Raw genomic sequence first — 26,173 nt, 5'->3', positions numbered from 1 at the left:
AGAGGTAGACGAGGTAACTCATGGGCCATCTAGCAAATGAACACCTTGAGCAACCCACCAACTGCTCCACTACCTGTCTTCGAAGTTAATACCTGCCACACAACTCTTTTCTATGTTACCCTTCAGATTGCTTATTTGCTCAAATGATCTCACCACCAATTTCCATGTTACCCTTCACTAGAGATAATAATGTCATTAGAAAACTGCAAATGAATAACTACACAAAATTATTCCAGGGGGAGGCTTAACCACACAACAAAGATTAGAGTTGGGATCTCCTGCCAACAAAAATCCCAACCAACACGTTCCACCATGATCTATGTCCGCACACCACATGCATGGTGGGTCCAACACATGCTATGCAGGAACAAATCATGTTAGAACGTGTTGGAAGTGATATTTGTTGGCAGGAGAACAGACTCCATAGATTAATGGTGATAGAATTGCCTATTAGAAAATGCCAGAAAAAGAGAGAAGAAAATAGCTGCCCAAGAATTAGGTGGGCAAATTTAAAAGGAGAAAAACTAGTACAATTTATAGACAACTACTAGAAGGAAAATGAAATTTAGATGAAGAGACTAATGATATATTGCTTGAAATGGCTAACAGTATTAAAAAATATCTCAAGCTAATTTTGAATCCCCTATAATCTCCACTTGGAAACTTTGCTACCAATTGGAGCTACAAAGAGTTTAAGAATAGAATTGAACTTGTCCCTAATAATTTCTTCACATCTGCAACACAGAATTTTCAAAGGAGTTAATATTAATTTCTATTGTTTCTAGTACTGTTGTTACTACTTTTTCTATTTTCGAAAATGTACCATCATAGCTACTTCCAAAATTGAAGTTTTGATAAATTTCTCTAGTTTCATCCCCAAATGTAGCTTAAAGCCTTTGGCATCTACTGGATAGGAGCAGCTTTGGTTCTCTTTTGCTATGCCTTAAGTTGATCCCCATCAATAACACATTGATATTTCTGGATGCATCAACAGTGCAAGGGTTGAAGATTGAAGATTTTCAATAAAGCTCTTCTAGGAAAATGGTTGTGGAGATTTGGGTTGGACAGGGAGGCTCTTTGGAGAAGGGTGGTGGCTTGCAAATATGGGATTATTGGGTTCGGGTGGGATTCCAGAGAAGTGAAGACATCTTACAGAGTAAGTGTGTGGAAAGGGATTATGTGTTTCTAGTCGGCTTTTCTCAACCTTGATTCAACAATCAAATTCTGAGAAAATTATTGGCTGGGTATTGAAAAGTTGTGTCATCTTTGCCCTTGTCTGTATAGGTTGGATATGAAAAATAGCTCTATTGCAAAGAATTTTGAGGTCAAGGTAGAGAAATATGGTGTTCAAAATTTAAGAGATCTCTCTTTGATTGGGAAATTCAAGAGTCTATGGATCTTCTGGGAGAACTCCAGTCAGCTGAGACTTAGGTGGAAAGGAAGGATTCAAGATGGTGGAAATAATCTAGAAATGGTCTGTTCTCAATCAAATCTTTCTACAAGACTTTGTCAATGTCAAATGGAGAAAGTTCAAAATTGAAAGGTATCTGGGGAAACCCTGTCCCCCTAAGGGTGGAAGCTTTTGCTTGGCTAGTGGCATTAGATAGCATTTTGACATTGAACCATCTTCAAAACAATGGTTTCACTTAGCTAGAATATGCTATCTCTGTGAGAATGCAGAGGAGAATGTCTATCATTTGCATGTTGAATGCCTTTTCTCCAACTTCATTTGGGGCTTCTTCTTTGAGCTTTTCAAGACTAGCAGGTGGTCTCCTAATTCAGTGGAAGAGATTTTCTCCAAGTGGTCAAATGTAAGGGGAAATGTCAAGGCAAAGATCACCGAGAGCTGCACTCCTGTTGTTGTTTGTCGGGAACTTTGGAAAGAAAGAAAAGGAAGAATATTTGAAGAGAAGGCTCGAACAAGGGAGCATATCACATTACTATGCGGCAAAAGAATTATGAAGTGGTTCTCATTCTCCCAGAGTTTGAAGGAATCACAAAAGAAGACCTTGGTTCTGGTTTTTGGAACATTCTGGAGCAGTGGAGCTGGCTTAAAAGTTTCCCTTTTGTTTGGTTTATGTATCTCTCTTTTTTCTATTGAGTGTCTCTTTTTTATTTGTTTTGCTCTCTTTTGCAGCTTTGTTTTCTGGTGATATCTCATCACTGTCAGATGTACTACTTTCATTTATTAATAATTTTTCTTTTTATTTATTACCAAAAAAAATTAGGGTGAAAACAACTCAAGGTAAAAGGATTATAATGCCCCTGCATCACAGAACATATATTACAACAGATTTAGTGTAACATTATTACTCTTAAAGAATCATATAGCTAACCCTAATTGGCTAATCCTATGTCTAAGAAGTGAAGAAATTGGGACAACTAAACCCACCAAATAACATGGAGTTAGGTTTGGGTTAGGATTAGGGTTTCAACAACTCAGGTTAGTTAGGTTAACCTCAACCCAAACTAACCAGCCCAACTTGCACCCTTACCTGCTATACTCTCTGGTTACTAAGGAAACTTTTAAATAAGAAATAATTCAAAAAAAAATAAACAGTTAAAGAAAACAAGGTCAAGAAGATGACAGACCAAAAGTGCTTTTTTATCAATAGGACAAACTGATAGTGTTAATTTACAATAAAGGGTATAAGTACGTAAGCCGAAATTTAAGCAATACTACATCATTTTATGAACTGAACAAATCATTATGTGCTCCGAAACACAGATATCAAGATTGCATTTACAATACTAGACACCAAATAAAGCTCAGATTCCAAATGCTATAAATACATAATTGTATATGTCCTCTATATAGGGAGGATTTTATAGTTGGGATGTAGGTCAACCTTCTAACTGCTTCCAATCGTTCCTCAAATTCACGATCTAAGATAACATTGCTGGATTTTCTGTCTGACCAGTTCTTTAAACCAGGTGCCTCTGCAAGGATATGGCCAGCATTGTAAGAATGGATTACTAGATAAATCAGCCACTTAAACAACAGTTAATCGGAACCATGGAAGAAAAGCCAAAAGGCAATTTTGACAATCTAGTGGAAGTGAACATGGAAATTGAATAAACCAAATTAACTCAAATAAATATCATGTTAACATGGTTCACAGTACAACTATAGGGTGGGGGTGTCTCAACTTGCAAGTGCATAATAATGACCTTTCTTTGATAGCCATAAAAGTCAGAGATGTGCATTGGGTAAAAACTTCGGAACTATTTCAAGTATTCTCAGTTAATGAAATAGTAGAACTTGGTTAGAAGTAGCACAAACTGATAGAAGGAAAGATAGAGTGTGGGATTGGATTGGAAACCTCCAGCTGAAAACAAATTGAAGCTGAACTTTGATGGTAGCTCCATGGGCAATCTGGGGAGGGCAGGCGTAAGGGGTGTGTTCAAGATCCACTTAGGCATGGTGGTGACTATATATTCAGGACCAATTGGTTTTGCTGACTCAGTTAGAGTTGAAATAATGGCTTTGTTGCAGGGATTGAGGATAGCACAACAGCTTGGTGGAAGGAGAAACAAAATTAGTCATATCTTGGAAAACGCAAATTAAGCCAGCACCTTGGAGTTACAGATAGGCCTTCAGGTTAGCTAAAGTTTCATGCATGTCCAGTGGTGGTCTCCAATAGTGTAGTGGGCAAACTTGAAAGGGAAATAGTAATATAGAATCAAGCACTTGTAAGTTGTAATGACAATATATGAGATCATCCATGTGTTGAAGTGGAAGATATTGGTGAAGTTTGGATGATAATAGAAACTACTAATAACTAATGATAAGCAAGTTGGATTAATAAATGGGAAGAAAGCAAAGAAGAAGAAGAAGAAGAAGAAACCAAATTCACTTACGATCAGTAATGTTGTTGTACTTTTTCACTGATTTTCTGCACCAACAAAGAAAAACAATTGAAATTTTGCAATCATTAAGATAAAGGTGTAAATGAAAAGTCTACAAGTAGACAAAAAGAGCTGAAATATAAAAAGAAATGGATATGAAAAAGAGGAGTTATTCTGTTAAACTATACTCATGAACTGTCAGTCTTAATACCTTCCATACATACCTTGGTTCTGAAACAGATTGCATTTCTTTTCTTGGGGCCTCAACTTTGTTAGTCTGGATTCAGAAACAAGTAATAAATTTTAAGAAAAAAAGGTTCACCTTGTATATATAATGGAATTTGAAAACATGTATAATCTCATCTTTGTAGTGAATCAAAGCTTCATCTCTGCCTTTATAGTTACTAAGGTGTTGTTTGGAAGTCTAGAATATTGCCACTCATGTTCAAAAAGTGGTTACCCCCATTTAACTTTAATTGGCCATGCCTCTTATTAAGTCCATTTTTATCTAATATTTTGCTATGGTTAATAAGTAATTGAAGCACCACTTATCAGTTATTAATTGTGCATATACGGGTTTCCTTGATTTTTTATTTTATTAAGAATGAAAAGGTGAATACAACCTAGAGAGGTGTTGAGGAAAACCTCCAAACAAAGCTAAAGAACAACAGGACCAAAGCCCAAAACAAAAGGCCCCCAAACATCCCAATACTTGAAACACTCTCTTGAACAATCAAGCTGGACTGGGAGCCAACATAAAACAGCCACAGACAACCAAGCCTCTCCCTCTCACTTGCATCAAAACCAACAGCTCCCCTCAATCTCCATCAATGATATCTAACTCCTTCCCTTCACCTTCCTCCCGATTCTCACCCCCTTCCCCATATGCATTCATCCTGTTACTTTCCTGCCTCATATTCTGTTCAAATTGTTCGATTGCCTTCCTTACCACCTCTTCTCCCTCCAAAAAGAAAAGGCCAAGAGATTTCCCAACCACCACCTGTCTATCGACTAGTTTATCAATACCAACTCCTCCCTTCTAAAAGACAACCTTGGGAAGTCCCTGGGCGTTATTCCTTCTTGTCTCCCTCTCCCTCTCTTTGCTCTCCTCTCTGATCTCTTCCTGAACCCTTCCATTTCTCTCATCCTCCCCCCCCCCCCCCCGTCAACTATTTTCTCCTTCATTACCTTTGTGAATGGTTCGATTAACACAAGTTCAGTCCTAGGTCTAAAGTAAGAAAGAAAGAAAGAAGATGAAGAAGATAAAGAAGAGATGAGAGAAAGGGTTCGGCAAGAGAAGAGGAAGAGAAAAGACAACTTTGTCCCATCTTATATTTATAGTCTTTGCATTAGAACACAAAAGACAACTTTGTCCCTCATTAAGTATGGGACACCAAACTACTCTTATGCTATCGTTTCTAACACTCCCCCTCAAGCTGGAGAGTATATATCATATAGTCCTAGCATGTTACATACGTAATTCACTCTTACCCGACTCAACCCTTTTGTAAACAAATCCACCCATTGGTTTCCTAAACTCACATGTGTTGTACTTATCACTCCACTTATCACCTTTTCTCTTACAAAGTGGCAGTCAACTTCAATATGCTTTGTTCTCTAGTGATAAACTAGATTAGAAGAAATGTGGACTGCAGCTTGGTTATCACAGTACAACTTCATAGGCCTGTCAACTGAGAACTCCATCTCCTATAAAAGGTTTTTCAGCCATACTAGTTCACATGCAGTCTAAGCCATGGCCCTGTATTCAGCTTTAAAACTGCTTCTTGCTACTACAGTTTGTTTCTTGCTCTTCCAAGTCATCAGATTGCCACTAAGGCAGGTACAATACCCTATAGTGGATCTCTTATTAGACACAGATCCGGCCCAATCAGCATTTGTGTACCCCTCTATCTCAAGAGTTCTTCCACTCTTGTATAAGAGTCCACGGCCTAGAATTCCCTTCAATTATCCAACAATCCTTAGAATTGCATCCCAATGTGGAACCCAAAGATGTTGCATAAACTGACTCACCATACTTGCTGCAAATGATATAGCTGAGTAAGATTCAGATGGTCCAACTGACTCACCATACTTACTGCAAATGATATATCTGGTTGATAGTCCAACTTACCCACCAACCTCCTATACCTCCCAAGATCTTCAAACTCTTCACCTGCATCAATACTCAACCTGACATTTGGTTCCATAGGTGTTTCAGCCGGTTTGGCACCCAACAACACTGTCTTTTAAATCAAATCAAGAACATACTTTCTTTGGCACAAGTTAATATCATGTCTCGATCTTGCAACTTCTATTCCCAAAAAATATTTCAGCTTACCCAAGTCTTTTGTTTGAAAGTGATCATGCAGAAAGGTCTCCAACCTATCAATCCCATTGCTACACTACTAGTTATGACAATATCATCCACATACACCACTAACAAAATCTTTCAGCCTCTAATTCATAGTTGAACAGATAATGGTCTACCTGGCATTGTTTCATGCCAAAGTCCTTCACTGGATCTGCCAAACCACACACATGGAGATTTGCTCAGCCCATAAATTGCCCTCCTAAGTCTGAAACTTTACCATCCTCCTCCTGAGCAACAAACCCTGGTGGTTGCTCCATATATACCTCCTCAAGAAGATCACCATGTAAGAAGGCATTTTTTATGTCAAGCTGAAAGAGGGGCCAATCATACATTGCAACTAAAGAAATCAACACCCAAACTAAACCAATCCTAGCCACAAGAGGGAATGTCTCTGTATAGTCAACACCATACAACTGAGAGTAGCCTTTTGCCACTAACTTAGCTTTCAATCATTCCACACTGTCATCTAGAAGATATTTCATTATGTATACCCACTTACATCCAACAACATGCTTACCAGGAGGGAGAGTGATAAGCTCCCACGTGTGATTGTGTGCCAATGGAAACAATTCCTCTACCATTGCTTGTCGCCGCCTTGGAAAGGCAATGGCTTCCTAGACATTCTTAGGAATGGAAACAGAGGATAACAAAGATATGAACTATCGATGGAAAGCAGAAAGGTGAGCAACAAAAACAAAATGGGAAATAGGATGAGATGTACAACTACGCTTACCTTTTTGCAATGCAATGGGAAGATCAAGGTTAGAAGGATGAGGCACAACTACTAGATCCATCGATGAGGAATGAACTAGAGGAGGAGTCAATGCTCTTCTGTGAATATACACTTGCGTGATTAGTGAGCATTAACCTACAATGGGGAAGACGATGGCTGAGACACAACAGGAATTGTAGGAATGGGGTCCTCAACTGGAACCGGAAGAGGAAACATAGGAGGAGGAGGAACATCAGAACTAAAAAGGAATGGAACGGACTCAAAGAAAGTAACAACAGAACACACAAAAGACTGATGGAAGCTAGGGTTGTAACACTTATACCCTTTTTGGATTCTGGAATAGTCAAGAAAGATGCATTTTGTAGCATGTGCATCTAACTTATCCAGTTCAAGCCCTAAATTATGAACAAAACAAACATAACCAAAAACTCTAGGAGTAAGAGGGAATGGAGAAAGAATAAGGAACAAGACTAAGAAAGGGGACTGACTTCCAAGGATAGACATGGGCATCTGATTGATGAGAAAACATGATGTAAGGGCAGCATAATTCTAAAAATGCTTTGGAACATTCATATCATGCATAATGGACTGAGTGGTTTTAGTAAGTGTAGGTTCTTTCGTTCAGCCATGCCATTCTGTTGTGGGATATAAGAACAAGAAGTTTGGTGAATATCCTATATTGCAATATATTGTTGAAATGGTTTTGAGTTGTATTCTTTTGCATTATCCAAACAAATAATCTTAATATGAAGTAAAGGGAAGTCCAAGGAGGGAAGAAGGGGTGTATCAAAGGTCCAGTATATCAAGAAACATGGAGCAAGAGCCAGTGTTTGTAGCAAAAGCAAATGGACAGTGCAGGGTGATGGAACATTTGAAGAAGGAAAAATGGATTAGTAAGTTCATAATAGAGATAGGGTTGCAATCTGTTGACTGGAGGAGAGTTGTAGATTACTTTATCTTTAAACTGAAGCTAGAGAGTGAGTTTATTGTAAATCCCTTTGATAAATGTAAAGCTCTAGTTGATTTTGGGGAGAACAGAGTAGACTTCTCAACGGTTAATTTTCAGACTGATTTGGCAACTATTACAATCTTTAGATGGAATCCTCTCTCTAATACCAAAAACTTCTCTATTGAAGATGGGGTTCTGGTACGGATAATCAGATTGCCTTTCCATCTTTAGAAGCAAGAAGTAGCAGATGCCATTGCACTGATGTGTAGGGAGACTGGATGGTGCTTATTGGGGAGACCTCCATTTTACGGCTATATTGAAGATACACCAAGGAAGGTGGAAATAAGAGGGGAGGGTGTTTCCATTTCAGTTTGGCTGGCTTCCTCCATTGAAGCAGACTTGTGGAAGGAAGCTAGAATGGAGGGAGGTGAGTTTGAGGAAGAAGTTGTACGTGGAAGAAGCAGATTGGAGGGTCCAAAAAAGATTGGAAGTTATACTAAAATGGGCCAACAGCTTCTGGGGAGCCAAAAAGACTTGGGGCATATGGAAAATCAGAGGCTTAAAACGCAAGAAACCCCTCTGACGCGTAGCAGAACCTTTGCACAGGTGGTTGGAAACACTGCCACGGAAAACTTTAATGTTGAAGAGGGGAGTAAAGAGGAGACAAGTGTTAAAAAGCAAGTTGAAGTAAGAAATAAGGTGGCTGAACTGTGTAGAGAACACTGATGTGGGCCCCACGGCTGTGGTCCCCACTGTGTTCGCATAACAGCATGTGTAACCTTTGTTAGTCATGTCAGTGTTAGTTGGTAGTTATCTTAGACAGCTGGTTATTTCAGTTTGTTATTTATTTCAGTCTTTTATTTGTTTTATTTGCCATGTAAGTATTAAGGGCAGTTCTGTCCTTTCCTACATTTAGTGAACATAACCTATAAATATTAAGAGAGTGGTGGCGGCAGACTCATTCAATCTGTCCCTCCTTTCAAAACCCTTGTGCACTTCTGCTTCTTCTCCTTTCTTCTTCCTCTTCCTTCTATTTTTCTCAATCCGAAATCAGTTGGGATTCAAGACTGATTGTAGTCTTGATCGACTACTAACTGGGAGTTGAGGTGGGTTGAGTTAGTGGGCCAAGTAGTCTTGTGGAGTTGGTTAAGAACACTAAACCCATGGACCCTGTTATTTCTCCTAGGCCAAAGGTTTGAGGAGATCTTACTTCTCCTGGACCCAATTTTCATGTGTCTGGAGTTGGGGAGGGTTCAGTTACATGCTCACTTAAAACAGCACATGACTGGAGTTGGGGGGGGGGGGGGGGGGGATCAGTCACATACTCGCTTAAATCTTCACATGACTGAAGTTGGGGGGATCAGTTGATAGACAATTCTAATCGTCTATCTTCTTCCTCCTCGAGTTCCATAGCTCAAGTTTAGAAATCAGGGCAGAGTGCACATTCTAGTAGCTCTTTTCAGTGGATCCCAACTAAGAGCTTGAATTAGTTGTCGCCTGAGAGGCAGAATCCTAGATGCGTCAAGCACATTGATTTAGAAAAGCTAGAATCTGCAATTTGGTATGGAGATTCGAGTATGGGTAACCTCAATTTGCAAGCTAAACAAAATATGATTGAAACAGGGAGCCTGAATACGGAGGTGTTGTTCTTAGAAGAAGATGAGGCTACCGCAGATTTTCCCAAGGAAGAAAAAAGGGTAGGAGGTGTTGCACTTGTTGGACAGATCCCACTATCCCATAATGAGGGAGCCAATGAAAAGTCTCAAGGCATACAAGACTTAAATGTAAGAGAACAGCTCTCTCTCTTGTGAGCATGGATAAGGGTGAACTAGGAAGGGGAGTACTGGGAGTCTGGGATTGGGTTTTCAAGAGGGTAGACTGGACAGTGGTGCTTGCACTACCATGTCTACTCCACAGAAGTCTCCCTGTAAGGAAACAACACCAGTCCAAGTCGTATTTGGCAAATAGTCTAATCCTAGCATTCCTTGTGTTATCCCTATCCAACCAGGTACAGATGTCAATTTGTTTTTGGTTACTAACCATTGTATTATTCCTGAAACAGAGGTACCAGCATCCCACCTAGAAGGTACAACAAGGGTACGATTGGAGGTGGAACAAGGTGGAAGAGTTGGGGAAGGGTGCCTTAAAGGGAAGAGTGGGGAGGTAGATAAAATTTGGGGACTGATTTCTACAGAGTTTGAGAATCTCAAACAAAATGAAGGATATGTGGACGGGTTCAGTGAAATGGTGATGGATAGGGGAAAGGAAGGGGTTGACTATGATAAAGGAGGACTTCAGACTTCAGTTTTGGAAGCTATTGGTGAGGGAGGTCAGGTCGATGAGAGGGTTGAAAGGAAAGGACAGGTGAAATCTTATAATAAAAAGAGTGAGGCAAAAAAGAATAAGGAAAAGAATAAACGATTTGAAGTGGAAAGATTAATTGGTGACATCGAAGGGAATCTAGAGTTTAATGGTAGAGGTGATAGGAGAAAGGATATGAAGTAAGGAGTTGTGGTTTATGACTGAGGGTGTTTGCATGATCTGTGCCTATGAGAATAGTTAGCTGAAATATTAGGGGATTAGGGAGTGCAAGGAAAAGGAGGGTGATAAAGGATTTACGTAGAAGGGAAAGGCCTGACATTGTTATGTTACAAGAAACAAAGTTGGTGGAGTTGGATGAAAGATGGGTGAGGAGTGTATGGAGGTCTAGAGGAGTAGGGTGGACCTCAGTCCCTTCTTGGGGAGCCTCGGGAGGGATTGTCACATTATGGAAGGATGATGTAGTAGAAGCAGTGGAGGAATTAATAGGGAGGTTCTTGGTTTCCATCAAATTCAAGAATGTAGGGGATGACTTCACTTGGGTGTTTACCAATATCTATAGTCCTAATAACTATAAAGGAATGACATGTGGGAGGAGTTGTATGCAATTCAGGGTCTATGGGAAGGTTTGTGGTGTTTGGAAGGGGACTTCAATGTAATACGTTTTACCGAAGAAACTAATAGTTCCCAACAAACCATCACAACTAGCATGACAAAGTTTAATAGCTTTATTGATGATTGTGAGTTAAAGGAGATCCCGCTGCTACAAGCTAAATTTACTTGGTCTAACTTACAGGAAACTCCCTTGTGGTCGAAGTTGGATAGGCTTATCTTTAATGTTGATTAGGAGAACTATTGGGGAAACTTGGTGTCTAGAGCTTTGCCTAGGGTAACCTCGGATCACTGTCCTATAACAATAGGTGTGGAAGATTTTACCGGTGGATCTAGGCCTTTTAGGTTTGAGAACATGTGGCTAACCCACCCCGACTTTGTGAATAAAGTTAATTTATGGTGGAATGAGGAACTGAGGGGGATAAAGTGGAAAGGGGTAAGATTTCACAAGAAATTGCAGAGGCTAAGATCTAAAATAAAAGAATGAAATAGGGATCACTTTGGAAGAATTGAGGAGCAAAAAGTGAATCTAATCTCTAGGATAGAAGGGCTAGATGAAAGAGACGCTCAAGCTAGAATGGAGGAGGGTGAGAGAGACATGAGGAGACAATTGAAGAAGGATTTAGAAGAGGTCTTATTGAGAGAAGAAATAACTTGGAGGCGGAAATCGAGGCATAGGTGGATCAAGGAAGATGATGGAAATACAAAGTTTTTTCATGATGTGGCAAATGGGAGGAGGAGAAAGAACTTAGTATCTAAGCTAGAGATAGGGGAGGTTTTCACTAATCAGGATGATATTGCCAAGAAGTTTGCAGATCACTTTAAATCGATTTACAAAAGACCCTTGGATGAGAAGTTGGAATTGGAAGGGATGGATTGGTGAAGTCTGGATGAAGATCAAGTTAGGTGGCTGGAAAGAATTTTTGAGGAAGAAGAGATTAGGAAGGCAATGTTCTTAATGGATAGATCCAAAGCTCTAGGCCCAAATGGTTTTACAATGGCCTTTTACCAAGATTGTTGGGATGTGATAAAAAATTATCTTTGTGAGGTTGTTAATGAGTTTGCAAATAAGCATATAGTCAATCGAGGCATTAACGCTACTTTCTTGACTCTAATTCCAAAGAAATCTGATGCCATCCATCCTAAAGACTTCAGGACAATTAGTTTGGTGACTAATATCTATAAAATCCTGGCAAAGGTTCTACCTTTGAGGATTAAAGAAATCCTTCCCTCCATTATTAGTCAGGCTCAAGGGGCATTCACCCAAGGATGACAGATAATTGATCAGATCCCTGATTGCCAATGAATGTGTGGAGGAGATGAAGAGGTCTAAGCAAAGAGGCTTTGTTTGTAAGCTCAATCTTGAGAAAGCCTATGATTTGGTGGACTGGAAATTCCTAGTAAAGGTTTTGAGAAAGTGTGGGTTAGGGGAAAAGATGGGGTGGCAAGGGCTTTTTTTCCAACTAGTAGGGGTATTAGACAAGGAGATCCACTTTCACCTTTTCTCTTTACCTTGGTAGTTGATGTGTTCAGTCGAATTATCACCAAGGTTGATAGGGAATATGTGATAAGAGGGTGGAGAATGGCACAAACCGAATTCCAATAACTCATCTGCAATTTGCGGAAGACTTGATGATCTTTTGTGATGGTGGTTTTAGTGAGAAAATGGGAAACCTTAAAGAAATGATTTAAGCCTTGAAAGGAGTGACCAATTTGAAAATCAATTTAGAAAAGAGCTGCATAGTCGGAGTCAATCTGGATTTTGAGTAGGTTGAGGTTATTGCAGATTGTCTTCGGTGCTCCATTTCTAGCTGGCCTTTGTCCTATTTAGGGCTGCCATTAGGGGCAAACCCTAGGGAGAGTAGGTTTTGGACCCTAGTCATAGAGAAGTTTGAAAAGAGATTAGCTACATGGAAGAAAAATTACATCACTTTGGGTGGGAGGATCACCTTGATAAGAGCTACCCTTATGAACCTACCTACTTACTACCTCCCTATCTTTAGGATACCATCTAGGGAAGCGAAGAAATTGGAAAAATTGATGAGAGATTTTCTTTGGGAAACGGGAGAAGATAAAAAAGACCACTTAATTTATTGGGAGGTTGTGGATAAAAGCAAAGAAGAAGGAGGATTAGGGCTTGGGAATGTGCTTAAAAAGAATTCAGCTTTGTTAGGGAAGTGATTGTGGAGATGGCCTATGGAGCGAGATAGGTTGTGGCATGAAGTGGTGAAGAGTATTCATGGATGCTCAGATTGTGGATGCAACACTGGTGCTTCAAGGAGGGTTAATCTAGCAACGCCATGGAAAGCAATTAACAAAATTCTTCCACAGTTCCTTAGTTGTATCAGGTATGATGCTTGTTATGGTAATTCTATTCGGTTTTGGAAGGACATTTGGGCTGGAGAACTTCCCCTACAAGACCTTTTTCCGTCCTTGTACTTTGTGTCCTTGTATAAAAAAGCAATGATTTCAAAATTCCTTCCTTCGATTTTAAATTTGTTGTCTTTGTCTTGGGATTTTGGTTTCTATAGAGGGTTAAGGGAGGATGAAGTTGATTGCTTGTCTGCTCTTCTTGGTCTCCTCGATAATGTTTGGTTGGATCCTTTGAAGCCTTATAAGAGGATTTGGGCCATTCACCCCAATGGATCTTTTTCTTGTGGTTCCTTTTTTAAATTCTTGTGCCAAACCTCCTCTCAACAAAGTTTCCCTTCCAAAGAAATCTGGTGTAGGCCAATTCCCTCCAAGGTTATGGCTTTGTGTTGGGAAGTGTGTCATGGTAAAGTAAGCATGATGGATAACCTACAAAAGAGAAGACCCTTCCTATGTATTTCTCCAAAGTCCAAACCGGTGCACTCTTTACAGATCTCATGGTGAGGATTGTTATCACTTATTTTTATCTTGTAGTGTCACTATAGAGCTTTGGGTTTGGCTTCTATCATTGTTTGGGAGTAGATTGGATATGCCAACAGAAGTAAGTACAATCTTTAGCCCTTCTATGTTTAATTGGCCCCATAAAAGAGGAAGGAAAATGTGGAGGTGTGCACAAGCAGCCTTGTTATGGACAGTTTGGGAAGAAAGGAATGCTAGGATCTTCCAGGAAAAAGGGAGGAGCAGTCATGCCTCGAAGGACTGCATTATGTATAGGGCAATACATTGGTTAAAGACACTAGATTTGTTTGATCATTTCTCCTTTACTGACTGTTGGAGGGATTGGTTATCAATAGCAAGTTGTTCCTCCTCCAAGGTAAAGGTGAGGACAAGTTGGGTCCCCCCTCCTCACAGTTCTTTGAAGCTGAATTTTGATGGGAGTAGCCAAGGCAACCCGGGTCCCTCTAGATTGGGAGGTGTACTGAGGAATGAGGCTAGAGAGGTTATCTTACTATATTCTAGCCCTTTAGGTGTTGGGAGCTCTATTCGGGCAGAGCTGTTAGCTGCAATACAAGGAATAATCCTTGCAAAAGAAATGGGTGTGGAGTAGCTTCTGGTTGAAGGGGACTCTAAGACAGTGGTGAACTGGTTAAATAATCCGGACGATGTCACGTGGGACTACAAGAATGGGATAAAGAAATTCAAATGGCTAACAAGGAATATGTCTGTAACAGTACAGTGGGTTGGGAGATCAATTAATGCATTTGCTAATGTCTTGGAAAAACAATGGACAAATAGGAAAACGTTATTCTGGGCACAACTGTAATTTGTGTTTTTTAACAGTCTTGCACTTTTTTATGTAGTTTTTGTGTTTTCTGTATGGAGAGGCAGCACCTCATGCCTAAGGGGATTTTCATGTAACCAATCTTTGAATTAATGGAATATGATTCTTTACTTATCAAAAAAAAAAGGGAAATTTTCTAAAAACTCACCATGGCTTTCCAACATTTCTCATAAACTCACCATAACTTTTCAAAACTTCCAAGAAACCCCATGTCAGTGAGCTTTTGTTTTCCAAAACTCACCATCCATTAGAGCATCATTAGTTTTCATTGACAGAAGTTGTCCACGTCAGCATAAATACAACTTTTATGACCAAACTGCCCCTGAATGAAGACTCAGCCTTATTAAACATATCTTTATTACTAAAATGCCCTTATGCGCCCATCTGCATTATACATTTAGTGTAAAACATATTTTTAAGAGTCACGTGATCTTTAATCTGATTATTTGAATTGGACTCTTCTTTTGGGCCACCTGACCCATTTGGTCCGAATGGGCCACTACATTAGGACCACAATAGAAAATAAGACATACAAAGATACAAAACGTGGAGAAATATAAAGATGCAAACTGTGGAGAAATATATAAAAAAAAAGAACAAAACAAAATCAAGTCACCACATTAGGACCACAATAGAAAATAGGCATATAAAGATACAAAATGAAATGCTTTAACTGATTAATTTACCACCTTTTCTTTCATAGGCTGAGGCCCAAAACCACGTTTTCCCTTTGGAGCTGAACAGAAAACTGTACACCTCTTCCAAGCATGGCCATTAAAGCAAGCATATAAAGGAAGCTTTTCTGACTGTTTCCTCATAATAAACATATAGGATTTGGTAATGGACACATTACCCTGAAACATTAAAAGTTCAAATATCATTGGAAGGTAGAATGTACTAAACCTTAAAAGTTCAAATATCACCGGGCCTGCAATATCTGTTATAAATGTGATTTCCTTGTGCTCATTCAAAGCTAAAATTAATGTTGTACATGTTCCTTTCAATTAATATAATGAGTTAGGAGGCCTAACTGTTTCTTATCCCCTAATTGGTGTCTTCTCTGCAAAGCTAGTGGTAATACTTGTTATTACTTACTAATCCATGGCCATCTGTTACTTTTATTTGGGAATGGTTTTTCTTACTATTTGGGTTCAAATGGACTCTCTTGGCAAGCACATCTAGCCTTTTTTTTTAAATTTACTTGGCCAAAAATCTTTCAACTGCTAAATGCCATCCCCATTATTCTAAAAAAAATCACATGGATCCAACAAGTAGAATCATTATAACATCTTATGAGAAACTCCAAAGGCAATTGAATCATACCAAAAGTCCAAAACTCGTCAACATTGTGCTACTACTCTTGGTTCACTCTATTCGATCAATACAGATGAGTAAATTGTCAAGCTTGGAGATGGTCTTACGTTATTTATCATCTCAGAAATTTCAAATTCCTAGATAGAGAAAACTGTGCTAAAAGCCTCCAAGTTTAAAGACGAGAAAGTAATGGGAATTTTTGGAACAACAGTCCCGAATTAGTTTGTATAATGTTTTGGATTGAACTTATCTGAAATGTTTTGGGTTGATCAATACTAATTGGCATGCAACAGTAATAGTACCAAACAACCTCATAGTCGTCCACCTCCCCCATCTCCTCCCCCTCACAATCAGTAATCCATCCCGGAAAAAAACAACAGAATAGCAATCAAGATCTTAGCCAACTTTACCATTCCCTTGGCAATCGATCCTGTCTTGTGATAGCTTCTTCCAATTAATTTCCATTTTAACATGTCAAAAGAAACAAGTGCTCTGGTGCTATATACAGCAAAAGGTCATAACCCAATGCTGGTTCCAGCACCCAGGGTCTCGGGTGGAGTGAACCGGATAAGAACCTAACCTCTAGCAGGTTAGCACTAAGTGCCCACTCTCAAGACTCGAGGCTGTATATGCAACAAAAATAAAAAATAAAAATGGCACCATACCCATATGCAACAAAAATAAAAATGGTGGAAAAGAAATAGTTAATACAAGGAACCCTGAACTTCACCGATTCAATACAGCAAAAAAATAAAAAATAAAAAATCACTGGTTTATATAAACATTTCCATGCATAAGCTCCTGCAATTCACCTCCAAATACAATTTTATCTCTTTATTAAGCTGGTAAGATAAATCTAATAAACATTCCATCCTTTGGATTATTTCAAATTATCAAGTGAAGAAGTGAAAATAGAAGTTCTATGGTCTTAGTATATTAGCTTCTTCTATTTGGTTTGCATTTCCTGTTTTACCACTGTGTTCACTCATGTAGATACCAGATTAACAGAAAATTAAACTCGTAAGGCGTGTCGAATGAAATTCAAAAGAAATAAAAGCTGAAATATCAAGCATCACATGAGTATTGACGACTAAAAGGCGAAGAGGAGAGACAGGGAGAGAGACTAATGACCGTAGGAGAGAGACGGGGTTCCATTGTACGGGCGAGAGGCGTCGCAAGCAACTATACTGGTGGAGACTGGAGAGCCGATAAGATATATATTGTCTAAGCATACGTAGGGAGAATTATTTGCCTTGCAATTAGCATTTTATTTAGGGAAAAGTACCGTTGGGCTACATTCAGAAATCTGAATTCCAGTCGAGTCGTATTAGAAATCAAAATTACTTTTTAGACAAATGTTTGGACAGAGATTCCTTCCACAAGTAAAAGGGGTTTTTTGGGTAATTTACACGGACCCCATGGGTCGGTGACGAAGACCCTGCACTTTTTTTTCGACAAATACCTCTGAACTTTGGCCGTTAGACAAAAACCCCTCCGTTAGCATTTTGTTAGTTAACTTCGAAAAAAAATTTTATCACTGTTTAAAGTTTTCTAAATTCCTAAATTACTATTTTCTAATTTATTTTAATTTTTTTATTATTTTATGAAATCATTTTACCTCCAAACCCTAACTCAAACTTGCAGTACAAGAAGAAGAAGTAGACAGGAACCTAGAAGAAGAAGAAAGAAATGAGTACAGGCCCAAAAATCTCTAGATCTGGCGGCACCTTAGTCCACCTCTCTCAAAAATTTTGTTAAAAAAAAAAACTCTTTTCGGGTTTCCATTTCTCATCCTCTTAAATTAGTTTTTCTTTCCGTCGTACATACCTGGTAAGAAAGTCTGTTAGCGAAGCTAAATAGGTTCATGTAAGCACAGAGTTGTAGTTGTCAGGGCAAGGGATTGGGTTTTGATTCTCTCTTTTCTAGGTCAAAAACAATGGAGGAGAATTCTTGCAACATTATAAGAAAAATGACTTTTAGCGGCAGTAAAAAAACTGTTGTTAGAGACTTTACTAACAGCCGGTAAACCGCGGCTAAAAGAACTATCGCTAGACGTTCTGGTGATGGTTTTTTTAGTGACAGTCGTGGATTTCTTTAGCGGCCCAAAAGTATATTTTTTTTTCAAATAACCTATTTTTTTACTTTGTTTCTGATTTTCTTCAAATAACCTATTTCCTCTATCTTCATTTAAATCGAAATAAAATAAAAAAAAAACATCAATTACAAATAAAATCTAAAAACCCATTCTCCATTCGAATCACAAATACATCTTAATTTGAATTTGGTAAATTCTTGGTTTGTACAAGAAATATTCTCTTCACAATGCAATCAGTTCTAGAATCATATTTCTCACTGCCTGATAAAATTAGTCCTTTATTCTCTTGAGTCTCCTCTATTTGTGGCTTCAAATTGATCTTTTTAAACATTTGCAATTCATCTCTAATTGATGAGCATCCCTCAATGTTCTTCTTTCTCATAGAGAGATTCCGATTTTGCCATATTAGGTTTATAATTTTCATTGAGACCACCAAAGTCACCAGATGTCGCCAAGCCTGAATGTGAAGTGGAACCACGAAAATCAAATAAACTTGCTGCAACATTTGAGAAAAACCCAATTGCTTGAATTCTTCATCAGCAACTCTGAGTGCTTTCTCTGACACCTGTACAAATAGTTCCTTTTTTCAATGTATTAAGTCTGGGCATATTGGTGCATGTGCGTATGAGTTAGAGAGAGTTTCCACTCGCTTCACCTTTTCTTTCAATTCCCAAGATTGTTTTCCATGATCCAGCATCTCATGACTCAAATTATCCTCGATATCTTCTTCATATGGATCAGGAGTGCATCTGATTCGGATTCTTCATATTTTTAAATTCAATGATTTCATAAGGCCCGACCTAAAAACAATTTACAGCAGAATAATTTACCAAATCCTTATGTCAACATATGTGAATGTAGATACATTAAAAGAAACAATATCTGCAAGTTCTTTGCAGTAGTAAACAAAGTAGAAACCACAGTTAAAATATGGTTTTTCTAGTTTTCCCTTCCATTATATCTCTCCATATATTCATTGCAAGGCGCATCTCTTCAGGCTTCAGGTTCAGCCAATAGTAGTAGTGAACAAGTTCGTTGAACGGGAAAGTAAAATAGGTGATGAGAGAGGGAGGTTGGACTGCATGTATGGTGGCTATATTGGAGATCCGCAGAAATGGTGGTGTTCGTCAAACTCTGGCGGGGATCAGAGCTGTTGGCGGAAGAGGTTGCAATTGATACTTGACTGGTCAGGTCGCATAGAAAGAAGGGGGTTTACCGTGCAAAACAATGTTTTCAAATCGTGGTTGACCAGGGCGGTCAAACCATTGAGCCATTCAATGATTTTTTGGCTGCATTTTATTTTAATTATTCTTTTATTTTTTTATTTTTGGGTAAAATACAAAAACCTTCCCCTAAAGTTTATGACAATCATAAAAATCTCTCCTATAGTTTATTTTATCAAAACCTCTCATTTATTTTTAAAAAAAATCAATAAATACCTCCCTTCCATCAATAACCAAAATGAAAAACGTTAAAGAGATGACTTTTTTTCAAAATACCTATTTTACCCTTTTACGAATTAATATGCATATATTTTACTAAAATAACCCTCTCTCTTCAACTGCATTATCTCGGACATTGTTCATCTTCTTCTTCAGGATGGTAGAATGGCGGTGCACTCCCCCTCCAACCTTCCTTCTTCTTTAACGAGTGGACAACCATGGCGGTAGATGGATGACAATGTCAGACGTCCAACGATAGTACTGTTGGAGAAAACGGGGTCACTGTAACTTTGGAGAAGCTTTGAGGCGCGTCTGAATACATTGTCTTTAAAATGTCATTTGCCCCCACTTAATTTTACTAAGTTTGTTGTTGTGTTACAGGAAAATTCGTTCCTAGGATACAACAGAGCCTTGGGCGAGAATCTGCAACCAGCAAAGTTGAAGAGTCTCCAAATAAACCTTCTATGAGACTGTAGGAGACCGGACAAAGAGAGAGAGAGAGAGAGAGAGTGAGTTTCGAAATTGTATGTTTTGGAGTCTAATTCATGCTCCTTAAATAATTTGTGAAGAGGTATGAAAAAAATGTAGGTGTTGTTTTAGAGAAGGCACCTTGAACACTTGAACACTATTAACTTTGAATTGTGCATCTTGATCACACCCGATCGAATCGTGACCGTTGATCTCAGCAATGCACCAAAACCAAAACCACCCATCGCGAGCCACGCGGGTGCGCGCAAAGTACGAGCAAATTGCGCCTCATTACGCGTACACGCGTATTACACGGTATCAAATCCCCATACTCTCCTCTACTAATTCTAAAGAGTGTAAATCAGTTCTTATTGAAATACTGAAAACAAAACTTATAATTTTCCAATGTGGGACAAGTTCAAAACTAGATTTTGTAAGAGAAAAACTGATTTTTCAATCAAGTGTGCAAGTGCAATTTCTCATGTAATTGACCAATCAAACCATTGGATTTAATTTCTTATGAGATTAAAATCCAACCGGCACTAGAAATTTCGCTCATCAACGGGAACAGTACCGTTCAGCAACTAGAAATTTCGTCCAACGGGAACGCACAATGGTACTCTGTTTTTTCGTTCAACAACTGGAAATTTCGTCCAACAATGGGCAACCATGCTTCCTCCTGTAAAGGGTGGGCAATCATGCTTCTACAGGGCTAGCACCAAAGTTGATAGCCCTTGCTGGCTCAGATCAAAATAACCGATCACCACACTAGTTATCCCTTCTATATATATGTGATCCGCTTCACCAAGACAGGCGTTCTGCTCCCCCATCCTCCCTTATCTCTGCTCTATCGATTATCACCATGTCTCAGCTTGCTGCTTTGTGTAACAAACTGCCCTTAAAAATTGCTCGTCTCACCATTCAGAAACAGCAGACCAAACTCAATGCCAAAGTGACAACCATGCCTTCGGAGGCCTCCACTATTAATTAATGTCCCATCAAAACCGTCGTCGTTTTAATCCAAGAAAACCACTCCTTCATCAACCCAGAAATTGATGGTGTTAGCAAAGACACATGACGGTTAGGCGGTTGTGTTGACCTGGCAAAGACAGATGTATCAAGCTGTACAAGATTCAAGAATTCAAGATCGGAACAAAACCAACACTCCCCATCACCTGTAAATATGTATAGCGCCCCTTGTATTTAATATATGGAATAAAAGTCTTTCGACACTCTATTTCTCATCTTGGTCGTGACTTCATCGCAATTCCCTCTTTCGTTGTGACCTCATGGCAACTCATCTTCTGCGCTGAGCTTCCCCTTTCCATTGCGAATCTCCACGATTTGTCAGATGGTGTCATCGGGAAAGAATACAATTTGATCATTGCAAAGGATCCCAACTCGGAATGGGTTTACTTTAGGAACCTACAACTTGATCTCTGCAAAGGATCCCAACTCGGAACGGGTTTACTTTGGGAACCAATCATTCCCCTTTGGGAACCAATCGACCCCGACGCTGCTCACTCGTTTCAAGCTATTTACGATCAGGTTTTTGGTGTTCCATGGGGACAGCAGTCATTATCGGTTAATAAAGGCCGCGTTTGCGACGACGATGAACGAATTTGCAGAGCAGGCAGAGAGCGTAGAGAAGGGGTTGTCGGAGATGGTGATGAATGGGTTTAGGCTGGAAGTAATACCGGTATACAAGGAGTTGGTGTCGCAATTTGCAATGTGTGATAGGTGGTTTGCATCACTTCCCAGTTCAACGCAGCCAAACCGGTTATTCGTGCACTCTGCAACGTTGTACGGATATATTAGTCACGATTATGAAGCTAATCCAAGGGTTCCCACAGAAGGCCATATTCAATTATTTGGATGACGCCGGTTTATCTTTTGGGATATATTACGCCAACCTTCCTTCTTTCCACTGCGCCAAGGCCCGATAAGGTCTTCTGTGGAGGAAGCATGGTTTCCAACCTTCCTATAATGAACGAAAAAACAGAGTACCGTTCCCGTTGCTGAACGAAATTCCCAGTACCATCGTTGGACGTCTAGCATTGTCATCCATCTGCCGCCATGGTTGCCCACCCACTAAAGAAGAGGGAAGGTTGGAGGGGGGAGTGCACCGCCATTCTGCCGCTGTGCATCATGAAGAAGAAGATGAACAATGTTCAACGTATTATGGAATTGTTGAGATAGGGTTATTTTAGTAAAAACATTCTCTTTAACATTTTCCGGGTGATTGACGGAAGGGAGGTATTTGTTGAATTTTTAAAAAATAGAAAGGTTTTTGTTAAAGTAAAACTATAGGAGAGGTTTTTATGATTATAAGAAACTTCAAGGGAGGTTTTTGTATTTTACCCTTTATTTTTTGTCAAAACAGACCGTCCATTCGAACCAGATGGTCAAACCATTGACCCAAAAACCAATGGCTAGAACGGTTCTGGTTCCAAGTCAGTTTTTAAAACATTCCTGCAAAAGAAGGATAAGCGGCACTAAACGTAGGGATTCAAATCGGGGCATATTCAAATCCAATCCGACACTGTTCATGTCAGATCCAATCTGATCGGATCTGAAGATCCAATCGGATTTGATAGGACTTGATTTAAATTTAAAAGTAAGATCTTCTTATTTGATTCGATCTGACTTATTTAAAAATTAATAAATTATTAAAAGAAAAATAAAATATATTAGTTTAAATAAAGTATTTTTAATTATTTTCATCCTATATATACATGTTTTTTAAAAAATAAATAATATAACAATTTTATAAAAATATTTTATAAATAAATAAATAACATATATGTGTATTATATATATAATATATATTGGATCGGATAAAGGATAATCCGAATCTATTTAATCGGATCATATTAACCGATCTGATCCGAACCGAAAATCTGAACAAAGGTGATCTGAATTCAACCAAATAAGATCGAATGTCAGATGAATCGGATGAAATTTGCATGAGCACCCCACAACATATCCCAACCATCTATTGTGAACATCTGGAGATGTTCCCAATGCACACACACATATATATATATGTTGGGCGCCCCAATGTGAACTTCAAGGGATGCAGTTTTGACTTCTGGTTATATTGGAAACAACATGTATACAAATTCAGGAAAATTTGTCATCGAAGATATAGTAATAACTTCAGAAAAGTACGACAGGCCTGATACAGATTTCTAATTTCCACTGCAGAGTTATAAATATTCAAAATGTCACAAACCCACACTTTATACAGCAACACGTGAATTGGCATCAATTCCGAGTTGGCACCCACCCCAACTATACTTTGGGCCTAAAATCTCTGACCCTGGGCTGAATCATCATTCTCCTTAATAACTTTGACCAATCAAAGCATCCCGTCAATTATGATGAATACCACTGCATTCGTTACCACTTTTATGATATGAATTGATTGACAGTAAGCCTCTTTTGGTTCGCAGGAATAGGGATTTGGAATTAGAATCGGAATGATTTTTTGATTTCAACTGTTTGGTTGGGCGGAATCAGAATCCTATTCCTGCTGGAATGGCTAATTCGATTCTTACTCGAATGGCATTCCCCTATTTAAAGAAATGGCCATTACTTATCCCTCTCTTGGGAATGAAATCCCATTCCTACTGATTCTAATTTGCATTTTCATTCTTGTATGAACCAAACAAGTTATGAGAATAGATTATTCAGATTCTGATTCTGGAAAATTTGGATTCCCACTAAGACTGCAAAACAAACAGCGTACCCTAAATTTTTCCGGTATCATAGTTGAATCCTTTTGGGCCTATTGACCTGAAGTCATTATTCGAATAGATCCCATAAAATCAAAAAAATTACTTTCAACACTTCAACGTGAAACGGGTGGTTGGTTCCCACATCTTAAATCCCAACGTGAAATGGGTGGTTAAAACACCTAACCAAACCAGCATAACTTTCCAACCAAACGGGTGCTACTCAAAATGTTATAACTACAAACTACCACAATTCCAGACAGAACCTTGGTTTATTCATCTACATTTATTTATTGATTTTTTGTTTATGTTTTTTGTTTTATATAAAGACTAAATGCATTATCCAAATTAATAAGATAATGACCATTTTAGCCATGAAAAACCAGTATTAAAAGGGACGACTTTGACCCATATTGACAACTTCTCTCCAAGTGGAAAATTTACTTATCGACGTGAGAGTGATACCCAGGAAAATGAATTTTCTATGGACCCCACATGAATCTGAAAACAAAACATAAGTATTTCGGTCAACAGGAATCAAAATCCCCATTGACCGACGTCCCCCTCTCAAAATCAGAAAAACAAAAGGGTCCTTAATAATTACCAATTATTGGGACAAAGCTTAGTTGAGTAGAGCAAAGTTTTTAAAAACGAAACCAGACAGGGAGCCGTTCTAGGTCTGGTTCTCAGGTCGAACGATCTGACTATCCAGTTTGAATGGATGGCTTGCTTTAACAAAAAAAAAGCCAAAATTCATTGTTTGGTTCAACAATTCGACCACCAGGTCAATGATTCACTGAATTTTGTGAATCATTCCCCTTTCCAAAGCCCAAGCCCCCTCCCCCAAACCGATCAGACATGATTGTACCGGCATTCATTGTTTAGAGCATATTCACATGACCCGTGCCTCAGGCTATGTATTTATCTTTTTCTGCCAATATTTGTACTCATGTTGATAATAAATGGGTTAAGTATGCTGCAGCCCAATGTAAAATTTCCTATAAACCGCATCCTGTCCGTGGATTTGACATCAGTCCACGGTCAGGACCCATCCCCTATATGGTGAGACTAAAAAATTCTGAATTGGGCTGATCAGTCATTCCCCCTATAATCTAAGGCTATGTTTGGCTTGAAAGAAAAACTAAGATAGGAAAACTTGTAAAGTTTGTAAAGATTTTTCTTTCTCTGACTTTTTATACTTTTTTCTTCAAACCAAACACAGCCTAAAATGGATTTTAGTGCTCGGGGGCGGCTGCATTTATTTCATTCTCAGTCTGTTGCAAGAGCACAGAAATGTGGGGGAAACTATGGAAATTGATGAGCGTATAGGGTGTGCAATGATTGATAGCTGATGCTCTCATAAACTTGTTCGACATGCGACAGTTGAAACTCAGGTGCTGCTGTTCACTCCCAGGAATTTTTAGTTTGGCAAATAACTCATTTCTGTGCAAATGACCTGAATCTACCACTCAAGTTCTTTGCGATTTTGAAAATGAATCCATCTCTCTCTGTATATATGGGAAAATCTTTTCCATATCATAGTTGAACCCTATATATATATACATATATGGGAAAATCTTCACTTCCAGGTATTTTCAGTTTGACAAATAACTCATTCCATGTATAATTAGACAGAAGCACAGGTTCTCATACGAGGGGCAAATGACCGGAATCTACCACTCAAGTTCTTTGTGATTGTGACCTCGCCCTGCGATTTGGGAGATGAATCTGTTCATGCTTTTTAAAGCCGAATCAGTCAGGAGTCCGGTTACTGATTTGAATGGTCCAATCGTTTGACCCAAACGGTTGGCCCGTTCTAACAAAATTAAAAAAAATTAAAAAATTAAAAAACAGTCAAAACTATTCAAACAGTTAATTGGCCAGTTCAGCGGTTTGTTGACCAAAATCAACGATTTTAAGAGAAAACAAAACCGGTCCAGTCCGGTTTTAGATAAACGATTTTAGATGACCGATTCCAGGTTTTTCCGGTCCAGTCCAGTTTTGAATACCTTGGATCTGCTAGCGCATGTTGATTTACATAGCGATTACTATGACGAAAAACAACAGAACGGATCTCTGCAATCAAGGTTCAATAATACTTGAATGATTTCGTCATGTAAAATTTATGCAATATCGGTATCATTTCTTGGTTGTGTTTATATTCTGTTTTCAAAACTGAAATAAAAAACATGTTATTCTCGTTTCAAAAACATGTTTTATCTAATTACTCAATTTTATATTTCATAAATCATATAATTTCTAAATTAAAAATTTGTTTTTGTTTAATAATCAATACTTTTTTGGTTTCAAAAACATGTACTGCTTTTTTTTGTTTTTCTTTTTAAAAACAATAACAGATTTTAATAACATATTTTTGTTTTTTTTTTCTGATGTGGTAATTTTAAAAACAAATGAAAATAAAAATAATCATATTATAGAACGCCCCCTTACATGACAGATCCAAACTAGATCTATTAATTGTTAAGATAATAGAATTCTGATATAAATATCAAGTAGGTGAAAACTATTTTAGGCAAGGTTCAAAATATCAATACAGGGGGATAAGCCAGTG

General features: G+C 38.5%; 1 protein-coding gene across 4 annotated transcripts in view; it reads right to left on the bottom strand.

Annotated features, from left to right (window-relative positions):
* LOC104593869 (Tetratricopeptide repeat (TPR)-like superfamily protein) overlaps positions 1-17,142 on the bottom strand; it is a 105,982-nt gene extending 88,840 nt beyond the window's left edge. For all 4 annotated transcript variants that reach the window (XM_010253911.3, XM_010253913.3, XM_010253912.3 and 1 more), the window contains exons 1-5: positions 16,991-17,142; positions 15,235-15,399; positions 4,074-4,126; positions 3,862-3,896; positions 2,850-2,940 (exon numbers count right to left, since the gene is read on the bottom strand). In XM_010253911.3, coding sequence (XP_010252213.1) covers positions 2,850-2,940; positions 3,862-3,896; positions 4,074-4,126; positions 15,235-15,399; positions 16,991-17,014 — 368 coding nt within the window. In that variant the 5' untranslated portion in view covers positions 17,015-17,142. The remainder of the gene's footprint in view (positions 1-2,849; positions 2,941-3,861; positions 3,897-4,073; positions 4,127-15,234; positions 15,400-16,990) is intronic.
* Between the last annotated feature and the right edge of the window lie 9,031 nt (positions 17,143-26,173).

Source organism: Nelumbo nucifera, chromosome 5 (assembly GCF_055504915.1).
Source record: "Nelumbo nucifera cultivar China Antique chromosome 5, China Antique-T2T, whole genome shotgun sequence".
Taxonomy (NCBI): domain Eukaryota; kingdom Viridiplantae; phylum Streptophyta; class Magnoliopsida; order Proteales; family Nelumbonaceae; genus Nelumbo; species Nelumbo nucifera.
Note: the sequence above shows the minus strand (reverse complement) of the source record. Positions and strands in the feature narration are given on the sequence as shown.